This window comes from Eucalyptus grandis, chromosome 5 (assembly GCF_016545825.1).
Source record: "Eucalyptus grandis isolate ANBG69807.140 chromosome 5, ASM1654582v1, whole genome shotgun sequence".
NCBI lineage: Eukaryota > Viridiplantae > Streptophyta > Magnoliopsida > Myrtales > Myrtaceae > Eucalyptus > Eucalyptus grandis.
Window position 1 is genome coordinate 336994 of NC_052616.1, and position 19910 is coordinate 356903.

Here is a 19910-nt window from a genome sequence, read left to right on the forward strand (position 1 = left end):
CTAAGTCCACAGCGGTCATGCCTAGATACTCAACTCTAGTGTCCAAGTTAGGGCCTAGGTCTCTCAAGACATTGGTGCCCACACTTGGGTAATTGGCAGCCATGCTTGAATACCCGGCTCATGCGCCCAAGTCATTGGCGTTGGGGTCCTGTTCCTTAGTGGTCAGGCTCGGTCCCTTGAGGCAATGTCCGAGACCTTGATTGATAGTTCCCTGGTCATCGTTGCCTAAGCCTGGTTCTATCAAGGCCGAGCATGGGTCCCTAGTGCTGGTGCTCGGGTTCCGAGTAGGGACCAAGAGGTCATGGAAAGATCCTCTTCCTCGACGAAACAAATCGGAGGCCACGTGGTGGCCGAAAGAAAGAAAGGTCGGGCTTCCCTCCAAAACATGGTGGGCCGGGCTGAGCTGATGGGCCCATTTTCAAGACGAAGAAATGAAAATCAACGGACGAAATCCCGCCACGCTAGAGCTGCTCCAAAAGAACTTTGCGCCTCCTCCATTCACTTCTCCTATAAACTCCACTCCTCCTCCTCCTCCTCCTCCTTCGCTTCGTCCTCCTCCTCTCCGATCCTCCGCCTCCTCTTCGAGAACTTTGTGCGCGTGCCAGGATCGACCCAAACATCCAAGCCCTACTCCCAAAGGTACTCGTCCTTCTTCGTCTGTAGATCATCCTCAGGTTCTCCATCGAGCTCTGACGATGCTGGTGGCGAACTCGGTTTTACTCGTAGTAGCAATCCGGATTTTCATCCTCGCGATTTCACGCTGCGTCATCGTCTGATGTTGCCCTGTTTCATTTCTTGACGTTTCTTCTTTGTCGGATACGACGGTAGTATCATTCGCTTTCGTATTTCTGACTTGAAAACGCCTGTGGCTGTGATCTTCGGAGCGGGGTGCAAGTTCTTTTTTCAGAGCATCTTGCGTTCTCTCTTTAACCATCGGACTCGGTTTCCTCCTCCTTGTTCTCGATTTCGTGTTCCAGGGCGGCGAATTAGCGAGGATGAGGCCGGTTTTCGTGGGCAACTTCGAGTACGATACTCGCCAGTACGAGCTGGAGCGCCTCTTCTCCAAGTACGGGAGGGTTGAGCGCGTCGACATGAAATCTGGTAAATCGATCGATCGATTCTGTGCTGCACGTCACCTTATCGCATATGTGTGTGTATATATATTTGCAACATTTGCTTTTCACGTGTTGTAATCCTCTTAAGATGGTAAAGTCTGAATCTTTTTGGGGAGCTCGTGATTATGAGCCAATGTGGAACGAATCCGGTTCGCCCATTTAGGTTTCATGAGTTTGGCCGTGCCTGGAACTCTAGGAATTATATGCTTCCCTTGTCCTCCCCCTTTCCGATTCCATGTTCTTCTGATTCATGATATTTAGTTTTCATTAAAGCCTTGTGACATGCAATTTTCTGTATATTTTATGCACGTGTGGTGGTGAATATTTCCCTCGTCCCTGCTGACACTAGTTGCGGAAGTCACTTAACATTAACCAACTTGATAATATGCTAACCAGCTTGCTGGATCTACAACTTATCGTGTCAATATTAGCTGGTGCTACTTTAATTTGGATCTTAGGTTCAAAAAATGATTGCTGTTGTCTGGGAGATAAAAAAGAATCGAGTTTCCATGTCCCAAACTGTTAGAAAGTAGAATCTGGTCCTTGGCCCTTTGTTTTATAGCCTGTCTATTTAAGTGGGCTGCATGTCTGGTCGGTGCTCCAATTTAAGTCAAAAAGGAAAGATGGCCTCTGTTTCTGATAATTGAATACAGTCGCTGGGAATTGAACCCCATTATAGTGCAATTAACATGCATATTGCAATATCACATTTTTCAAGCGCTTGGACAGCTTGGGAACCAAAATAATAACATACAAACCTGTGGGAGAAGAATTTGGCGGCAGCCACAAATCTGCATTTTATTCAGATAAGACCTCAATGTTTGAGTGTTTATTTTGACCCAGGAAATCTCTGCTAATGGAAAATGAGCTGAGCTGTCTGACTCAACCTATCATGCGTCCTTTATCTTCTGCCACATATGGGTTCAACATTCTGATTTTTAGTAGTGTCCTTCTCTCTCCTACCTTGCTGCCAAGAGCTGCCAATAGAAGGAGTGGTCATGGTGGGATCAGTAATGTATGCCACATGTACAGATACTAGGAGGATGAATGTGAATGAATCTTGCCAATCATGCCATGCCCTCCATTGCCACAAGTTGGGCTCTCTGACTGCTGAAGTATTGTTGCCAATGACATCTCAGACCCGAGAATCTGGACTGAAATCTTTAGTATGCCTCAGTTATCTGGATTTAGTTCATCTTGCAAGACTTCTACATCCTACTGTGTCTCCAGCCATCGGTTATGCACAGGCGTCGTGTATTTTAGTTTAAACTGGGTGAAGAAACAAAAAGAATTGGCTGATCTTCTGGTGACTAGGCGGCATGATGACAATGATAGCAATTCTACTACTCCCATTGATTCTGCCATACCTTTGCAGGCTTTGCATTTGTGTATTTTGAGGATGAGCGTGATGCTGAAGATGCTATCCATGGCCTTGATGATGTCCCATTTGGTTATGATAGACGCAGATTGTCTGTTGAGTGGGCCAAGGTAGGCACTTTCCTGGTCTTTTAATATCTGTTTCTTCATTCTAGTGTCTTGTTTCTCCCCGGGTGGTGCAAGTGTCCTCATGTGCCTGCTTTGAATTGGCGTGGCTACTATTGGGTTTCAATACAATGGGATGTATTCTTGGTTCCAGGGTGAACGTGGACGGTATGGAGATGGTTCGAGGTCGGTGCCGAACCAGAGGCCCACTAAAACACTGTTTGTTATAAACTTTGATCCCCTTCGCACAAAGGCTCGTGATATAGAAAGACACTTTGAGCCTTATGGGAGAATACTTAATGTTAGAATCCGGCGTAACTTTGCATTTGTGCAGTTTGAGACACAAGATGAAGCAACAAGAGCTCTTGAATGCACTCACATGAGGTAGTATGCTGTTACATCAAGACAATTTTAGCCTCTGTTATTTTCTTTTTTGTTACAATGGTACATGGCCTGACATATTTGGATGCACTTCTGGTGTTCAGCAAGATGTTAGATAGGGTGGTGTCTGTTGAATATGCTCTGAGGGATGATGATGAGAGGGATGACTTTAGAGGAAGTTATGGTCGGCGTGGGAGTAGTCCTTATGGGCGATCAGTGAGCCCTGGATATCGCCGTCGGCTTAGCCCTGATTATGGTCGTGCTCACAGCCCTGATTATGGTCGTGCTCGTAGCCCTCGTTATGACCAATACAGTGGCCCAGCTTACAGAAGTCCTGTTTATGATAGAAACAGGAGTTCAGAGTATGGAAGATATCGCAGGTGGAAATGATGTTTAGAGATCAGCACTTGATGTTATTTAATGTGGCTTTCTCCGTGTGATCTCTCCATTAAGACCATTTTCTTTCTTGTTCTTGTTCAAACAGCCGCACACCCATTCGGAGATGAAGAAGTTGGAGGCTTTTCTTCGAGGATCAGCATCTAACTTTTCAACCAGGCTTTTGCCGTGTCGCCTCGTGCAAGAGATGCTCTCTCTCTCTCTCTCTCTCTCTGTGTGTGCATGTGTATTCTGAAAGTGTACCTGGCTATGCATAGATTTAGTTATCTTTTCTCGTTTCCTGGTTACCATAGATATAGTTGTCAATTAGCATAGTTATCCTGTTTCTCTTTGCCCGACTGATGGATTTTGGTCACTTGCTTCAACTAGGAGGTTTTGGCACATTATTTCATATTGGCATGGATATAGTTGTCGCTTACAGCATAAGTATCCTATCTCTATTTGCCCAACCGATAGATTTTGTCGATTTGCTTCAACTGATAGGGGTTCTGGCGCACTATATCACAGTGTGTTGGAGAGACATTGCTATTGGCCTATGCGGGGTGGTTTATGCCCTTATACTCTCCGTGTCGGTTAAAACATCCAGACTGCCATCTCAGAAGCTATAGAAATACTCAGTAAAATCGACAAACCAGTCCAAATCAATTTTAGCAAGTACCTTTAAACTCGCATTTCATGAAACAAAACGAAAAACTGAGTAACTGCAAGAGCACTGTACCACTCTTTGGAGCAGCATGAGCTAAAGTCACAACCTCTCTGGTGAGAGACCTTGGAGGTTTCATCGTTTCATCGTTTCATCGTTTCATGGCCGGACTTTAGCAACTCAGCCACAGCCTTAGAGTTGCTGTTAAACTTGGTTTTTGGCAAAACCTGCTGATTATTTTTAGTAAGAGATATGAAAGTCAATGAGTGCTCCAATTTCTGAAGCACCAATCTGTCTAATAACTTGACAGGCCAACTGATCATCCATCTCTTATGTGGATAACCAATACGTGAAATTTACATTTGTGACGATTCTTTACAGAGGAGGATGAAATCGAGAACCGTTCAATCGACTCGTGGGGGACTAGGGAAGGAGTCTCTGTGTCTGGTGCTACCAGTTATGCTTGACGATCTTGAATTTTTCGAGCACGACTTTCCCCTCCTTATACTTCTCGGATTCCTCGTACGCTCGGAAATACTTCCATCCCAAATTCTCCTGGCAATCGACGCAGTAGATATCTGAAACCACGTGGAGACCGGTCATGAGATTCCTGTTCTCCTTGGGACCTTCTACTATGTTCATGGCGTGGGAGAAGAGAAACGCCCTCCCATGGCTTGCCTATGAAAGAAGCACATTCCCATGATCAGCGATCTTCATCAATCCGGACAGCACGGGTAAGGTGACCGAGGGACTATTCCTTAAATCGAGACAGAATCAGCAAGGACATGGGTCTCACCTGGAAATTCTTGGAGATAATGTCATCGTGGCAACAAACTAGATTCCCACACTTGAAGCAGCTGTACAGACGTTGTCCAGTCGAATCCGCCATTGCGAGAGAAGCTTCAGAGTCAATAGCCGAATAATTGTGTAGGTGGAGGAGGAGCAGAATTCATCACCATATAATAGCGGCACTTGTTTGCCTATACGATTCAACCAAAGATCGTCATCATCCTAAAGGAACAGAAGAATCATTACTTCTATGCTATAATAAGGAATTGATTGAGTGTAGCTTCCAAATAGGTTGAAAGAGATGCCCTGATTAATGAATTAAACTTATATAAACAGGTGGGGTTGGCAAAGACCGGATTGGAGAGCGTCTTGAGTACATTAAAATATCCACCATTACGTAGGAGCCACTATATGTGAGAACTAAAGTTAAAGAGAAGACAATTATACACAGCAACTCACAAAAGAAAAGCAGCGTTTTCCTCCCTCTTGCCTCTTGGCCTTTAAGTAGTGAGCAAAGGCCGGTGCTAGCCTAGCCTTTAACCAGAGCTCCAATATGACAATGGGGTTTACCATGGTTTCTCGTTCTTATCCTCATTGGTGTTTTCTGTTGCGTCATTTGAATTTGATTCAGTTAACCAAATTCAGATGACGTGATCGTAATGTAATCTGCACGATCTTCAATTCGAATTCATTCTGCTATTGCTTAGAGATGTGTCCTTAAAATGCGGTACTTGTTACATCTTGATAAGGTAAGCAAGAGAGAGGATGGGAAAACAGTAGCGTCAATGGGGTAGTTTGCTCAATCATTATTTAATCTCAATCCAACCAAGCGAAAACTACGTTGACTTGGGGAACCTACTTTTCGTCCTTCAATCATTGGATGCTTGCGTGAACTTACCCAGTTTTGCGTGGTGCGAAAGTATGGTATGGAATGTTGCAAAATTGAAACAACAAATATTATGAGAATGTTATGACCGGCTTCAAGTCCAAAAACGCGGATCGTGTGAATCTCTCATTTGCAAAACCTGTAAAATTTCGAGAAAATTTTAAATTGGCTGCAGAATATCATCAATCAAAGTTGTGTTTGTTTTATAGAAAATTCGATGATATAAGAAAATATTTTTTGATAACACATTCTTCGAGAATACGTTAGTTTTTTTTTTTTTTTTTGATGATATATGATTGAAAATGTTTACTATTGTTTAGATATTATTGGAAAATGATTAACTTGCAAAAAACAGTTCGAATTTTTAATTATATATTTCCTATTTTTTTATTTTTTTTCTTTTTTAAAAATGGGAAATTTTAACTTATTTTTAATTTTTTTTCCTTTTTCTTTTTCTCCCTTCATTCGCCACTACTAGCCAGCAACGACCACAGCTCCGCCTCACTGGGACTAGGCGAGCGTCGAGCTCGTTGGCCTTGATGGAGCTTGGGTTAGTGAGCTCGAGCTTGCATGGATTGGCCGAGCTTTAAGCTTGCTGGCTTGTCTCTTGGCCGATTGTGGGTGGTGGAGGAGGAAGAAGGGGAAGAAGGAGGAAGAAAAAGAGAAAAGAAAACGAAAAAGAAAGAAAAGAAATTAAATCAAAATAAAAAAAAATCAAAATTTATAACAAATAATTAAAATTTTGATTTTTTTTTGAAAAATTATTCTATAAGAATAAAAATTTTGTTAACCAAGGATCCTATGACTCGGAAAACATTTTGGAAAATATTTTCCGATTCTTTCAAAGGAGAAATCATTGTCTTGAATTTATGTGTTTGTGGGAAAACACTTTTCATTGAATAAGAAAATATTTTTCATTGACTCATTTTTCTTAACGAATCAAATGTAAAAAAAAAATGAGGAAAATGTTTTTCCGCGAAAACAAACGCATCGCAAGTTAAAGACGGGAATGCAGAGAGATTGCTTTCCTTCATAGTACAAACCCCTCTTTATTTTAGTTTTCTCTAGACACTCCATCGGTCACTTTGAACGAAGGGATCGCAACCACAGGGGCTGGTAAGCTAAGCACGTTTCTCCTTCTCACTCAAGACCTAAATTGGAATTATATGTTTGTCCACTCTCTTAGAAACACAAACAAGTGTGTCTTCGACGATTATTCGATGGGTACTACATGAGGGATTGCTACACTTAATGGGGATTCATCAAGTATTCAAAGAGTCTTGAATACCTCATTGATATAATAAGAACATATTTCATTTATGATTATCTTATCTACACCAATTGTAAGATTGAGTTTTAGGTTTTTAACTTATGTACTTAAATCCTTCTAATTTACATAATTTGTGTGATCAAGTTCTTTTGTATGTTCTGTGAAAATTCAATAGTGATAGGTTTTGGCATAATATTGCCTCAAGGAAAGTTTTATATTATTGAGAGCTATATAAATCTTTGTATACAGGAACCAATATATAATACAAAGAATGATTAATAAAAAGATAAGAGTATATCTTCCTAATCTAGGTGTACCAATTATAATCCTAGATTGATTCAATTAATCACTATGAAGATTGGAGAGAGATATTATTTGGGCGATCTTCCTTGGAGAGGAAATTGCAGTGATTCTTGGGTGATTCTAGATAATTCCTCTTAGTTGGCAGTGTTTTCTTTGACACCCCTTATAAGCTGATGTCGGTGAGCACACAATAAGCTTGGCTCGTAGGAGGCGAAACCAAGAGGTGGAGAGCCCTTTGGTGAAAATGTCAGTAGGTTGATCAAGAGTGGAAATATATTGAACATGCAACTTGTGCCGACTAACCCGTTCGTGAACAAACTGGTAATCAATTTCCACATGCTTCGTGCGAGCACGAAAAGCTGGATTGCTAGTCAAATAGATTGCCAATTTGTTGTCACACCATAAAATCAGAGGCCGTTGAGATGGCACTTGGAGATCTTGCAATAGAGCCTCAAGCCAAATGAGTTTGGCACTTGTGTTTGTAAGGCACTTGAACTCGGCTTCAGTGTTGGAGCGAGCCGCAGTGTGCTGCTTGCGAGAGCTCCAAAAGATAAGGTTGTTGCCAAGAAAAATGCCATAACCCCCAACTGAGCAGCGAGTGGTAAGGTCTCCCGCCCATCCGGCATCGGAGAAAACATGAAGATGAAGATTGTTGCTCCGAGTGAATAGAATGCCATGACAAATGGTACCCCTAATGAATCGCAAAATCCACTTGATGAGTTGCCAATGTTTAGTTGTAGGAGCATGCATGAACTGGCAAACTGTGTTAACTGCATAAGTGATGGTCAGGCCTGGTGATAGTGAGGTATTACAAAGCCCCTACAATACTACGATATTAGTGTGGGATCAGGGAATGCATCACCATCGCTAACAGAATGAGAGTCAGTACTGACGGAGCAGGGTGCGGTAATTGGCTGGGCATCAAACATCTTGGCTTGACGAAGAAGGTGAGTGGCATACTTGCCTTGATGGAGGAGAAGCCCCTGTGCCGAATATTGCAATTCAATGCCCAAGATATAGCAATGTGCCCCAAGATAGCAAACTCATGCTGCAAATCAGCAAGAAGAGCAGACAAAGGAGCAGTAGGTAATCCCATAAGAATGATATCATCGACATATACCAAAAGATAAACAGTGTATCCATCTCGATTCAATATAAAATGAGAGGAGTCAGCTCGAGTAGTAAATTCAAAAGATAGTAAAAAGGAACTTAGCCATTGATGCCAAGCATGTGGTGCTTGTTTTAGACCATAGAGGGACTTGTGAAGTCGGCAGACATAATTTGGTTTCTTAGGATCAATAGATTTTAGTGATTGCTCAATGTAAATTTCCTCAGTGAGATGACCATGTAAGAGCGCATTTTTCACATCCAACTGCCGAATTTACCAACCTCAATTATATACAATGACATGCTTGACAACTAGACTAAAGATTTCATGAAAGTTCACGCCCTCTTGTTGATAAAATCCCTTTGCCACCAAACAATCTTTATAATGCTCAAAAGTTCCATCAGCCCGCATCTTAATATGGTATACCCACTTACACCGAATCGGTTTGCATCGTGGCGGGGGTGGAATAAGAGATTATATGTGATTTGCAAGAGAGTTGTATATTCTTCAAACTTGGCCTGGTGCCACTATGGGGCTTTATTGACTCGACTGAAGCAGGCGTAGAGGTATCCATAATAGACGTGTTCAAGGCATACGTGCGATCAGAATTGAGGTGGCGGCCCTGCAAGGTCCTGTCTCTCAGGCGGGCCGTCATAGGGTGAGCTGGAGGCGGAATTCGAGTTGGTTCTGCTGATAGTAGGCATCGCGGCAGGCGAAGACGACAAGGAAGGACTCATCTCGGCAAGCGATGGTGCTAGACTGCTTTGAACCTGCACAGGATAATATAAAGGATTAGCAATCATTGACGGTGAAGAGCTGGTCGGAGCTGAGATGGTAGTAGGTGGTGAAAAGAATATAGACGATGTCGCAACATCCAAATCATGAGAAACAATGCCAGATGGAGAGGAGTTGGAAAGGGGAAACTTATCTTCATGAAGGACAGCATCATCAGTAATGTAAACTCATTGCTGGTCATTGGAATAACATTGATACCCTTTAACTCCAGAGGATTAACCCAAGGAGACACAAAGGCAAGAACGTGGCTGCAGTTTTTTTTTTTTTTTTTTTTTATTTGGTAGGGCCGCAAGTTTAGGTAGACAGCGCACCCAAAAGTGCGCAAGCGATGAATAGTAGGAGCCGAGTGAAACAATTTTTCTCATGGTGTATGAAATTGCAAAGTAGGTGTAGGCAACCGATTGATGATATGAACAGCAGTCTCAATAGCAAAATCCTAGTATCGATCCGGAACCGATGCATGATACATCATAGAGAGGGCCATTTCAACAATACCCTTGTGCTTGCGTTCTGCAGCTCCATTCTGAGCATGAATGTGATGACAGGAAGTCCTATGATTGATACCATGTTCATCAAGCAGCGTGCGAAAAGGAGTAGACTGAAATTCCCCGCATAATGACACTGAATAGCCTTGAATCGAGTGTTAAGCTGATTTTCAACAAAGTTGAGGAATTTAGTGAAGATAGGTAAGAACTGATCACGAGACTTAAAAAAAATAAAGCCAAGAGAATTTTGAATAATCATCAGTAAAACAAATGTAATAACGATTGTTTTGACCTGACATTACAATAGCGGGTCCCCAAAGATCAAAGTCAACTCATTGTAATGGGGTCGTAGATTTCTTCCCAGTAGGGATCGACTCTGACAATGACTTTTACTAGATACACACGCAAAACATGGTGGAACGGACTCAACTGATTTATTGAAAATGCGACATGCTACTGAAAAAGACGCATGAGCCAAACGGTCGTGCCACCAAGTGATGGACGATGCTCGAGAGACTTGATAAAAAGAAGGTGATGGCGAGGTGGATGAGACTGGAAGGGAATAGAGACCCTGATCAAGTACCCCTTGGAGTAGAGTCTTCCCCGTACGACCACACTTCACAGAAAAGAAGGTGGGTAAGAAGATAAAATCACAATTATTTTCTTCAATAAATTGACGAACTGATAGTAAATTTTTCTTAATGGAATGAACAGCAAGAACTTGAGACAATCGAAAATTTGCGCAAGAAAAACTTCTTGTATGTGAAATAGGAAGACTGGACCCATCACCTATGGTGACATGATTAGGACCGACATATGGCTGAAGTATGGATAGAAGTGCATGATTATTTGTCATGTGGTGAGTGGCACCCGAGTCAGGGTGCTAGGATTTAGTAGAAAACACTGATGGTGGTGGAGAAATCTTGGATAGGTTGAGCTATGGTTGCTGTTGAGCTGATGGTGCAAAGGACTGTTGATGATAACGATCACAGCAAACACTGGCTTTGTGACCCGGACGATTGCAAATTTGACAGCAAATAGTGCCACGTCATGGGCCACCATAATTTGGATTAGTTATTTGCCTCGCCTATCTATCGCCAAACTGAGATTTAGAGCCCCATGGGTTTCGGTCAATTGGAGGAGTGCGAAACCACTGCTGCTAAGGGGCAAATGAGAGAGTGCTATTGTTGGCTTGAGTAACAAAGGCTATTATTTGTTGGTGTTGTGGCCGACTCCGTCAGCTCCAACTGTGCTTCGTGGGAGAGCAAAACCCATGCAAAGATTCATGAGTCATCACTTGATACTGACTCTAAATTGAAATTGCAATCGCAAGACTCTAAAATTCAGCTCCTAAACCTCGAAAAAGATGAGTTTGATACTCCTGAGGAGAGATGGTTTCACCGATGGATGCGAGCTGATCAACAATTGCGGTAGCATGCTGGAGAAATTCCGTAACAGTCTGGCTTCCTTTGCATACTGTTTGCAATTGTATGTGCAAATGTGTGGGCCTCGTGCTGTTCCGTGCAGCATAGGAGGCGGCTAGAAATGCTCGTAAACACAAAAAGACTGTACTCACTTTTTAAAAAAGATTAGGTTCGGAATCAAAACTTGACCCGATTTGAGATGGGGTCCATTTTTGGATATACATACATTTTCACAAATAAACTGTCCAAGACGTAATGCATGACTACTTAACAAGGGGATTCACTGCAAATATTAGCTTGGCTCATTATTGCCGAGATAATGGTCCCGTGATTTTTTTTTTTTATTTGATTGGATAGTGTATATCTGGTATGCACACAACCCAAAATGGGCGTTTGAAGGCTTCTTATTCCACAGAAACGAAAGTACTTTTTCACCATTTCATATACTAGGGGATTTCACTTGGAAAAGATGGCTTAGAACCAATAGTTCATTATCTAATGGATTTTTCCGTTCTAATACTCCATCTGAGAGTTATCAGTATTTATCAAATACATGCATCTGTTGAGATTACAAAATTGCTAAGTTGACCAACGATGGCATCTGAAGTGGTGCTGAGGATCCATCCCAGAGCAATTTGATCCCTTGTGCATCAGGTATCATATTCGGGATTGAGCACAATTGTAATTGCTCTATCAGTCCCTTCTTGGGTGATTTGACTAGGTGGAAAGGGTGCAATTGCCTCAACAATTTAAAGCAGTTCATTTGCTCGAAGAAACAGGAGCAAACAGGCCTTCCAAACAACATAGTTATCACCTATAAATTTAACACCAATTGTGGGACAAGTAATAGTTTTAGTTGAATTCCCTATAATAGAAAGAACAGTGAGTGTTTTAGGTGTTGATGAACAAGTGTTGAATTGCTGGAAGAAGCAATAAGAGAACAAGATTGATTTTCTGATTGGATTAAAAAAAAAAACTATGTTTGCACAATCAAGGCTCTGATACAATATGAAAGTTTAAGAAAGATAGGTTTCGGTAGAATATTGCCTTGAGAAAAGTTTTATTATATTGAGAGTTATATGAATCTTTATACAAAGGAACCAATACATAATACATAGAATGATTAATAAAAAGAAAGAGTATATTTTCCTAATCTAAGTATATCAATTCTAATTTTAGTTTGATCCAATTAATCACTATTTTAAGATTCAAGGGAGATATCTCTTGGGTGATCTTCCTTGGAGAGAAAATTGCGGTGATTCTGAGATATCTCTCGGGTGATCTTCCTTGGAGAGAAAATTGTGGCGGTTCTTAGGCGATTCAAGATTATTCCTCTTAGCTGGCGGTGTTTCCTTTGACGTGTTCTATGAAGCAAAAGTGTATGGAGGCATTGCAATTCTTTTTCTTTTTCTTTTTTTAAATTTAAATAGGGGAGGAAATTAGTAAAAGTATTGAAATCAAAACAAAATGGGAAAGAAACGAAATCTAAAAGGAAATAAAAGAGAGAGGGAGAAGCGATGGTAGTGGCCGCTACCGATGAGCGTCCTGCATTGGACTTTGCCACCATGGCGGTGTCGGTGGCGACAAGAATATGACACCTCCCGCAACATTTGCATCGTTATCTTTACCTTTTTTTCAATCGCTTTCTCAGTTTTTTTCATCAAATTGAAACTAATTTTTTTGGGTCCACAAAAGGCCATATTAGCGCCAATAAGATGTGTTGAAATTAAAGGTCTCGATTATGCATATCGGGCAACTAAAAAAATGATTAGAATGCATAAATTGAGAGCTTGAAAACTGAATTACATGATTGACAATGTTGGAAGAAAACAAATGAAATTAATGTCGTGTTAACGACTACCTAAAATCCACTCGTCAAGCCACACTTGAGGGACAATGTTTGGATGTACAAAACATGAACTTAGAAAGAACACGAGAAAAATAATGGAGGGGGGGGGGATTGCGGACAGACTTAAAAATGGCTGATCAACAAAGTGGGGCGGGGGTGGAAAGAGGGAAAGGGGAAGAGGTGAACAATGAACAAGGAGATTCGATTAGTGTAAGCGAAGGGAAGGAGCAGTAGTTTGATGGGGGTTGGGTGAAGGGTTGCCCCGCCCTCTCTGGGTGGGTTAAGCTGAGCGGACGACAGGAATCTCTCGCAAGCATCGGGCGGTCGATGGGCATGGCATCTTTCTCCCGAGGAGGAGGGGGATCGTCCAACAAGTGACTTTGGACTCCAGCAAAGAATCCGAAGCTCACGTCGATTGGGCGTGGATTGCGGGGGAGTGGGGGGCCCCAGCCCCGACAATCATAAAAAGAGGGAACGGGAAGGAGTCGAAAGCGAGGTGAGGACGGCAGGACCCACACACGGCCACACCCCACAAAAACCCGAATCAATCATTATTTTGGGCCATTTTTGTTTTTTCGCAATTGGCGTCATCTGGTCACGACTCTGTCTCTGCCTTTCCTCTTTCTTTCCTTGTTTTTTTTTTTTTTTTAACGACCGGAACGCAAGAATTCGCTGGGTTTTGAGGAGGGAGGGTGGTCAACCCCGCAAAAAAACCCATCGATTGGGATTGAGGAGAGCGGGGCGAATAAAGTCTGGTTGAGCAGATTCGGTGGCCGCGAGCCAATCCCGAGAGGCCACGTCCCCCATCTTCCGCTACCACCTTTTTTCTCATGTAAATCTATGGGGGTGCAGGGGAGACCAGCAGCAGCAGCAGCAGCATTCTCCTCCTCTTCCATGGAGTAGAGTAGAGTAGAGTAGAGTAGAGGAGTGTGAATTGCGAGGCCTCACCCAGCAGTCGCCAACTCCGGTGTGGGTTGTTTTTGTTGGGGGGGGTGGTGGAGGGATGGGGCTGCTGAGCAACCGAATGGAGCGGAGCGAGATCAAGCCCGGCGATCACATCTACACGTACCGCGCCGTCTTCACCTACTCCCACCACGGTCCGTCCCCCCCCTCTCCCTCTCCCCTCCCCCTCCTCCGTGATTCGATTCGAGGAGTTGGGTCCGGTTGCTTGTCGTTCCTTTCGTGAGAAACTGCGCTTCCCACGTGTCCCCCGGTCTTCGTCGCCCCTCAATTTGCCTCTGAATTGGCTTGTCTTCGTCCCCACGTCTCAGTTTCCGCTTAATGTGGGTCACGACACGATCCTCCGAAACCGTGCTTTTCCCGATTCCGTCTTTGATTTGCTCGGGAATTACATTATGCTGTTACCTCGTTTGCTTGAAAGTTGTCGGATCTGATACAAGTATGCAGCTTTACTTGATGAACGTAGGAACTCATCCACCACAGACGAATTTAGATGAATTCTTAAAATTTGCCAGTTGAATTGTTGGTCTACGCCTTTCCGGGATGATTAATATCAATTTTTCTCGTTTGAGTGGTTCTGTAAACTTGTTTAGCTGGCAGTCTGGATTACTTCAGTAGTCAGCCCTTCTAACAATCGTGACTTAACCGTGCACGCACTGAATATAAATGGAATTTGGAACTTTGCGGGCTGCATCATTGCAATTCTCATAATGATGATTAGATAAGCTATATTTGGCGGATGTGCTGCAGTGGATGTTATAGCAATGGCAACAGGTTAGAGCATGTGTTAGACAGTAGAGAGATATCATGTGTGGACTGACAAGAAATGGTGAGTATTCAGGAACTCGAATTGGACGATTCTTTCGATTGCAGAGCTTAACGCTACCATTGAGGTATGCAATATACATTCTTTTTATAGATTAAGGGATATAGCAGGTAGAGCTTAAGAAGATGGCATATAATAGCCATTTGGGACTGCTGATTGAATCGACCGTGCTGCTGCATCAATAGTGTGTCATAGCTACAGCAATGATTGGGATGGATCTAATAGCTATATGCCATAGGAAGATGTAGCTTACTTATAATTGCCTCCTAGTTCTTACTCAGGTGAGGTCATTTATGCTGGTGTCATGCTACAGTAGGTAGAACTTTTTCCGGCTCGTACCCTTTAGGTTCTGAAAAACATAAACTGGAAGCATATAACTTTACCTTACATTAGGTGTGTCTTCAGATGCTTTTATAGACCCTACAGCAGACCGACTGGATTGCCGAGTGGTTGAAGTCCGAAACATGGTTGTACTGGAACTTTAGACAAATTAGCATCCTCTAACTCCATCCAAGACAATGGAGAAACATATTTGTGCATTCATCATCTGATGGCATAAGTAACAGAAGAAGGGAGATACTTGCTTCGGGGATGAAGTAACCTAGGTCCTTTTTTCTGTTGCTAAACTATCTATGGTGGAGCATTTAGGTATACGTGGCATTTTAAATTGAGAATGATTCTGATTGTTCTTTGCACCCAGCTGTAGGCTTTTACTTTGATGACTCTTTGAAGTATTGTAGCTTTTCATTGAGTTTCCATGATGAAATCTTGAATCCATTTGATGTCTGTCATGTAGGAATCTTTGTCGGGGGAAGCAAGGTTGTTCATTTTAGACCTGAGCGTAATGCTGATTCAAGCATTGAAGAAGCCGACTCCTATGATGCAATGTCTTCGTCCTGTCCAACCTTCCCTGATTGTGGATTCAAGTTACCCAGCAGTGGTGTGACACTCACATGCCTGGATTGCTTCCTCGGGAAGGGATCTCTGTACTGCTTTGAGTATGGGGTTGCCCCCTCAGTGTTCCTGGTCAAAGTGCGTGGAGGCACTTGCACTACTGCCCCCTCTGACCCGCCAGAAGCTGTCATTCACAGGGCAATGTATCTCCTCCAAAATGGATTTGGCAATTATGATATCTTTCAGAACAACTGCGAGGACTTTGCGCTGTATTGTAAAACAGGCCTTTTGATAATGGACAAGCTTGGGGTCGGAAGAAGTGGCCAAGCTTCTTCTGCCGTTGGTGCTCCCCTGGCTGCCATTCTGTCGTCTCCTCTGAAGTTGCTAATGCCAAGTCCTGTTGGAGTGGCTACAGTAACAGCTGGAATGTATTGTATGAGCCGGTATGCTACCGACATAGGGGTGCGATCAGATGTGATCAAAGTAGCCGTGGAGGACTTGCCTGTAAACCAAGGCTGGGCAGAAGATCATCATGAGGAAGCAGAGGGGAGGGCACCTTCTGACAGATTGATTACAGGGTGATGTAAATGAATGTCCTTCATGTGCATATACAACGGCATATACTCGTCAATAGAGACTTCTCCTGGCCATGCATTCCTATGCCAAAACTACTTTTTCTTCTTTTCATTCTCCACCCTCTAGTATTCAAACTCTGTCGCCAAATAACCAGTTACGATTGACTGCAGTTTGGATGGAATTCTTCGATGGTTTTTAGCAATTGGTTGTATTTAGTCTATGTCGCATCATATACATTGAAGCTTCTCTCGTTTCTTTTCCTTGTTAATCTGATGAAGAGCGAGGCTTACTTGCTTTATGGCCTCATTATTTGTGCTTTTACTTGTTATTCTAACGCCCAGGTTGATTCAACTATGCCTAATGAGAAGGTTCGTGTAAGACCGCTAGTAAGTTATTGTTATACCATTAAGTCTAGTTCCAGATTAGGGCAATACATATCGAAGGATACTTATTCTCTTTTTATTTTATTTATTTGGTCAGTAAAGGGTACTTATTCTATTTAGTAAGAATTTTGTCAAAAGATGCACGAAACTCGTTCAGATGCAATGATAGGCTTTTTTGAATGAAAAAAAGGCGATTTGCTTGTATTTTTGTCTTGCGATGCATGGTTTTCAATTGCTTTCCATTTTCAATTGCTTGATAGTAAGAAGATATGAGACTAATTTACTCTCGAGAGTTGTCCTCAGCAACCTGCTGACATGGAGCAGTAGAAACGTATTGAACATCTGGAGCTATAGCAGTCATAGAACATCTGGAGCAAAAGGGATGTATGTAATATTTTCTCTGGTTGCAAACCACTGAACAAAAGATTTTCTGTTCCTTTTGATGAATGATGTGGAATCCATAAAGTCAAGGTGGTGCGTTGCATGGGGTCATGCAATTTGCCTAAAGCAAGCAATGGATGTTCTCAAAGCAGCCACAGCCTCAAGCTGGTGGACCTTGGTCCTTATAATTCCCTTCCATCATATATCACCAGGCAAATATCCCAAAAGTGAAAGTTAACTTTACCAAGAATTTGGTGAGGGAGTGTTATAACTCAGATTTGAATATTTGATTCATGGATATTTGTTCCCTTATAAACCAGTATTATCATGAGAGAAACTCTGCCACCCTTCTTTTCAACCGAAATTAATTTACGCTAGACGAGATATCTCTCTTAAGTGACTTGTGCTTATGAACTCAGGCCTCTGAAAGGGCCTCCACGGTTCTGTTTTGCTGCTCGGGTTATCTGAACTTTGCTTGTTGCTAGCAGACTGAGTTTGTGCCATTTTGTCCTCGTTGGAAGCCTTGAACTCTGCCAACTCTGCCAACTCGACCACTCCGCCAACAATATCTTCAATTCTTGCCGCAATTTCTGTCAACAAAGACACTAATGTGGCCAGTGGAAATATCCCCATGAGAGGCGGCGCGGAGTCCTTTTAGCTGTTGACTTATTCTCATTTGATTCGTCGGGAAGTAGTGGGTGAAGAATGAGTTTGAGTAGGAAGAGATTTCAGGGCATTTTTTAATTCTCTACAACTGATAAATCTATTTTGGATGGATCGGTCATTGTTTTCACCGACATTGAAAGTTCTCTCGAGACATTACACGAATGAGAGCATGCTGCTATGCTTGCTGGCATCCCCGTGATATCCCTTTAAAAGCTCGGTTGCGTGATGCCCAAAGGAAAACACCCTTGAATGATGCTCTAAATGTAATTCATAAAAACAACGAAAGCTCTGGATTTCAAAGAGGGGCTGCTGTAGTTTATGCACCTGCATTTAAGAGTTAAGCAACCATTGAGAGCCTCAATAAAGCAAGCACGGTTGTGCAGGAGAGCTCCTATCTTGAGGTACTCTTTCCAGGGATGCTGGAAATTGAAAGGGTCATGTATGAGTTCCCATCTCGCGAAATTTACGTACATCATACTGGATACTAATTATAAAACGTTTGAGCATTTGACCCTACACGACGAGCATTCATTAGATAGTTTGTTCTTTTCCCTGGGGAGCAAGAAGTTACCGTAGATTCCTCAGAGGCCTTTGAGTTTAAAACCCACTGACATGCTTGTGTTTTCTTGGAATTGTCTCTGTTCGCTCGGAAGCACGCTCTGATTGTCCTAAAAGTACTCTGCAACGCACCCATTGCATTTTTAAGATCAGAAACTTAGCATAGTTAATATCTTGCAGATGCCGAATTTGTGTTGACATGATTACCTTCGAGAGATTCAGCGAGCTTCTCCATGTTTCTATGGATGAGCCAGTGAAGTTCATCACTGGCCTTATGGGAGAGATGGGCACACCAACGAGAATGCACAATGATGTCCCGATAACTCTTGTCGATAATCTCTGATTTGCCACTTCAAAGAGTTTGTCGACGCGATAACCAGACAGCAAAACCAAGCTGAAGGTGAGTATGAACATCATGGCACCATAATTAAATTGTGCTTTTACTGATGGCATGAACCGGGAAAATGTTGCTGCTGAAGCTGTGAAAGTAACATTTTACGTTAGCTACTGCTATTAGTGTTCACCACTAGAAGATCTCACTGTTTAAGATGTCTTTTTCACCCACTTACTAGTTGCGAAAACAGATATTCCCAGAATTACGGGCTTGAATGTTTCTCCTGACTGACTTGCCATGCAGTGTTCGCCTATGCCAAGTGACCCAGCAACAAACGTCCCTGTGACTCCATTTATGCTCTTGGGTAGTGTAGAACTGGACAAGTAATATGACTAAGAGCAGTAACATGCAAAAGCAACGATGATGTCATAAATAAGACTCACTGCATAGATTTTGAAATATTGATTATCAATTTTATAGAAAAATCTAGTATTCTCAATTAGTAAACTCTCGTCTAGATTACTTAGTTAAGGTCTTGAGGGCATTTGTTTACAGATATCAGAAATAGTAAGAATGAAGTCGGCGGATTTTTTCTAACAATTGTACATTCAATAAATGTCTCAAAAGCACTCATTAACATATCTTCCAAATCACGGAGCAGAGTTTATCTATGGACGAGTGACCTGCTCAAGCCTATCATGCCAGAAGAAAAGGCAAATGAGCCGCTTTAAGTAATGTCCTTACCTTTGTGATTATTGCAAGGTTTTCCACGAGCTTCCAAGTAGTTGGGCCTTTACATCCGCGCCTCTAGATTATATAAAGATAATACTGGATGATACGGGAAATTATAATGAATGTCTTAATTATATATTTTCTTCTTACTCAGATGAGGTTATATCTGCTGGTGTCCTGCGACAGTGTGCAGAACTTCCTCTGGTTTGTACCCTTTTGATCCTGAAAAACATAAGCTGGAAGCGTATAAATTTACCTTACATTAGTTGGGTCTCCAGATGCTTTTCTGACCCTAATGCAGACCGACTGGATTGCCCAGTGGTTGAAGTTAAGGAACATGGTGTCACCAGAACAATAGATGAATTAGCATCATCTACCCCATCCAAGCCAATGGATAAACAAATGTGCGTATTCATCATCTGGTGGCACAACTAACGGAAGAAGGGAGTCACTTGCCACAATATGTCATTCATAGGGCAATGTATCTCCTTCAAAATTAATTTGGCAATTAATGATGTCTTTCAGAACAACTGCAAGGACTTTGCGCTTCACTGTGAAACGGGTCTTTTAATGATGGACATGCTTGGGGTTGGAAGAAGTGGCCAAGCTTCTTGTGCCGTGGGTGCTCCCCTGGCTGCCATTCTCTCATCTCCTCTAAAGTTGCTAATGCCAAG

At 42.4% G+C, this 19910-nt stretch overlaps 5 protein-coding genes across 9 annotated transcripts; 2 read left to right on the forward strand and 3 right to left on the reverse strand.

The window, feature by feature from the left end:
- The first annotated feature begins 484 nt into the window (after nucleotides 1–484).
- LOC104443343 (serine/arginine-rich splicing factor RS31) lies at nucleotides 485–3797 on the forward strand. The gene is made up of 6 exons (XM_010056680.3): nucleotides 485–639; nucleotides 978–1101; nucleotides 2491–2603; nucleotides 2752–2981; nucleotides 3083–3358; nucleotides 3463–3797. Exons 2-6 carry the CDS (start codon nucleotides 996–998, stop codon nucleotides 3482–3484), a joined length of 747 nt encoding a protein of 248 aa, XP_010054982.2. The 5' UTR covers nucleotides 485–639; nucleotides 978–995; the 3' UTR covers nucleotides 3485–3797.
- Nucleotides 3798–4270: 473 nt separating this feature from the next.
- On the reverse strand, nucleotides 4271–5391 carry LOC104443344 (protein yippee-like At4g27745). 5 transcript variants are annotated; one of them, XM_039313176.1, is made up of 3 exons: nucleotides 5266–5391; nucleotides 4814–5028; nucleotides 4271–4695 (listed from the first exon to the last, which is right to left on the reverse strand). In XM_039313176.1, exons 2-3 carry the CDS (start codon nucleotides 4904–4906, stop codon nucleotides 4468–4470), a joined length of 321 nt encoding a protein of 106 aa, XP_039169110.1. In that variant the 5' UTR covers nucleotides 4907–5028; nucleotides 5266–5391; the 3' UTR covers nucleotides 4271–4467. The 5 variants fall into 5 exon arrangements, with proteins under 5 accessions (XP_039169110.1, XP_039169112.1, XP_010054985.1 ...); XM_039313178.1 differs by having other exon boundaries at nucleotides 4814–4997; nucleotides 5266–5375; XM_010056683.3 differs by having other exon boundaries at nucleotides 4814–4997; nucleotides 5160–5269.
- Nucleotides 5392–7187: 1796 nt separating this feature from the next.
- On the reverse strand, nucleotides 7188–9328 carry LOC108959422. The gene is made up of 2 exons (XM_039312450.1): nucleotides 8128–9328; nucleotides 7188–8035 (listed from the first exon to the last, which is right to left on the reverse strand). Exons 1-2 carry the CDS (start codon nucleotides 8359–8361, stop codon nucleotides 7673–7675), a joined length of 597 nt encoding a protein of 198 aa, XP_039168384.1. The 5' UTR covers nucleotides 8362–9328; the 3' UTR covers nucleotides 7188–7672.
- A 4222-nt stretch (nucleotides 9329–13550) lies between these two features.
- On the forward strand, nucleotides 13551–16488 carry LOC104443345. Its single transcript, XM_010056684.3, has 2 exons — nucleotides 13551–14023; nucleotides 15509–16488. The coding sequence occupies exons 1-2, from the start codon at nucleotides 13930–13932 to the stop codon at nucleotides 16186–16188; spliced, it is 774 nt and encodes a 257-aa protein (XP_010054986.1). The 5' UTR covers nucleotides 13551–13929; the 3' UTR covers nucleotides 16189–16488.
- Nucleotides 16489–17315: 827 nt separating this feature from the next.
- LOC104445888 (aluminum-activated malate transporter 10-like) lies at nucleotides 17316–19575 on the reverse strand. Its single transcript, XM_018873063.2, has 6 exons — nucleotides 19493–19575; nucleotides 18740–18879; nucleotides 18378–18649; nucleotides 18184–18291; nucleotides 17959–18031; nucleotides 17316–17536 (listed from the first exon to the last, which is right to left on the reverse strand). Exons 1-6 carry the CDS (start codon nucleotides 19573–19575, stop codon nucleotides 17316–17318), a joined length of 897 nt encoding a protein of 298 aa, XP_018728608.2.
- Nucleotides 19576–19910: the final 335 nt, after the last annotated feature.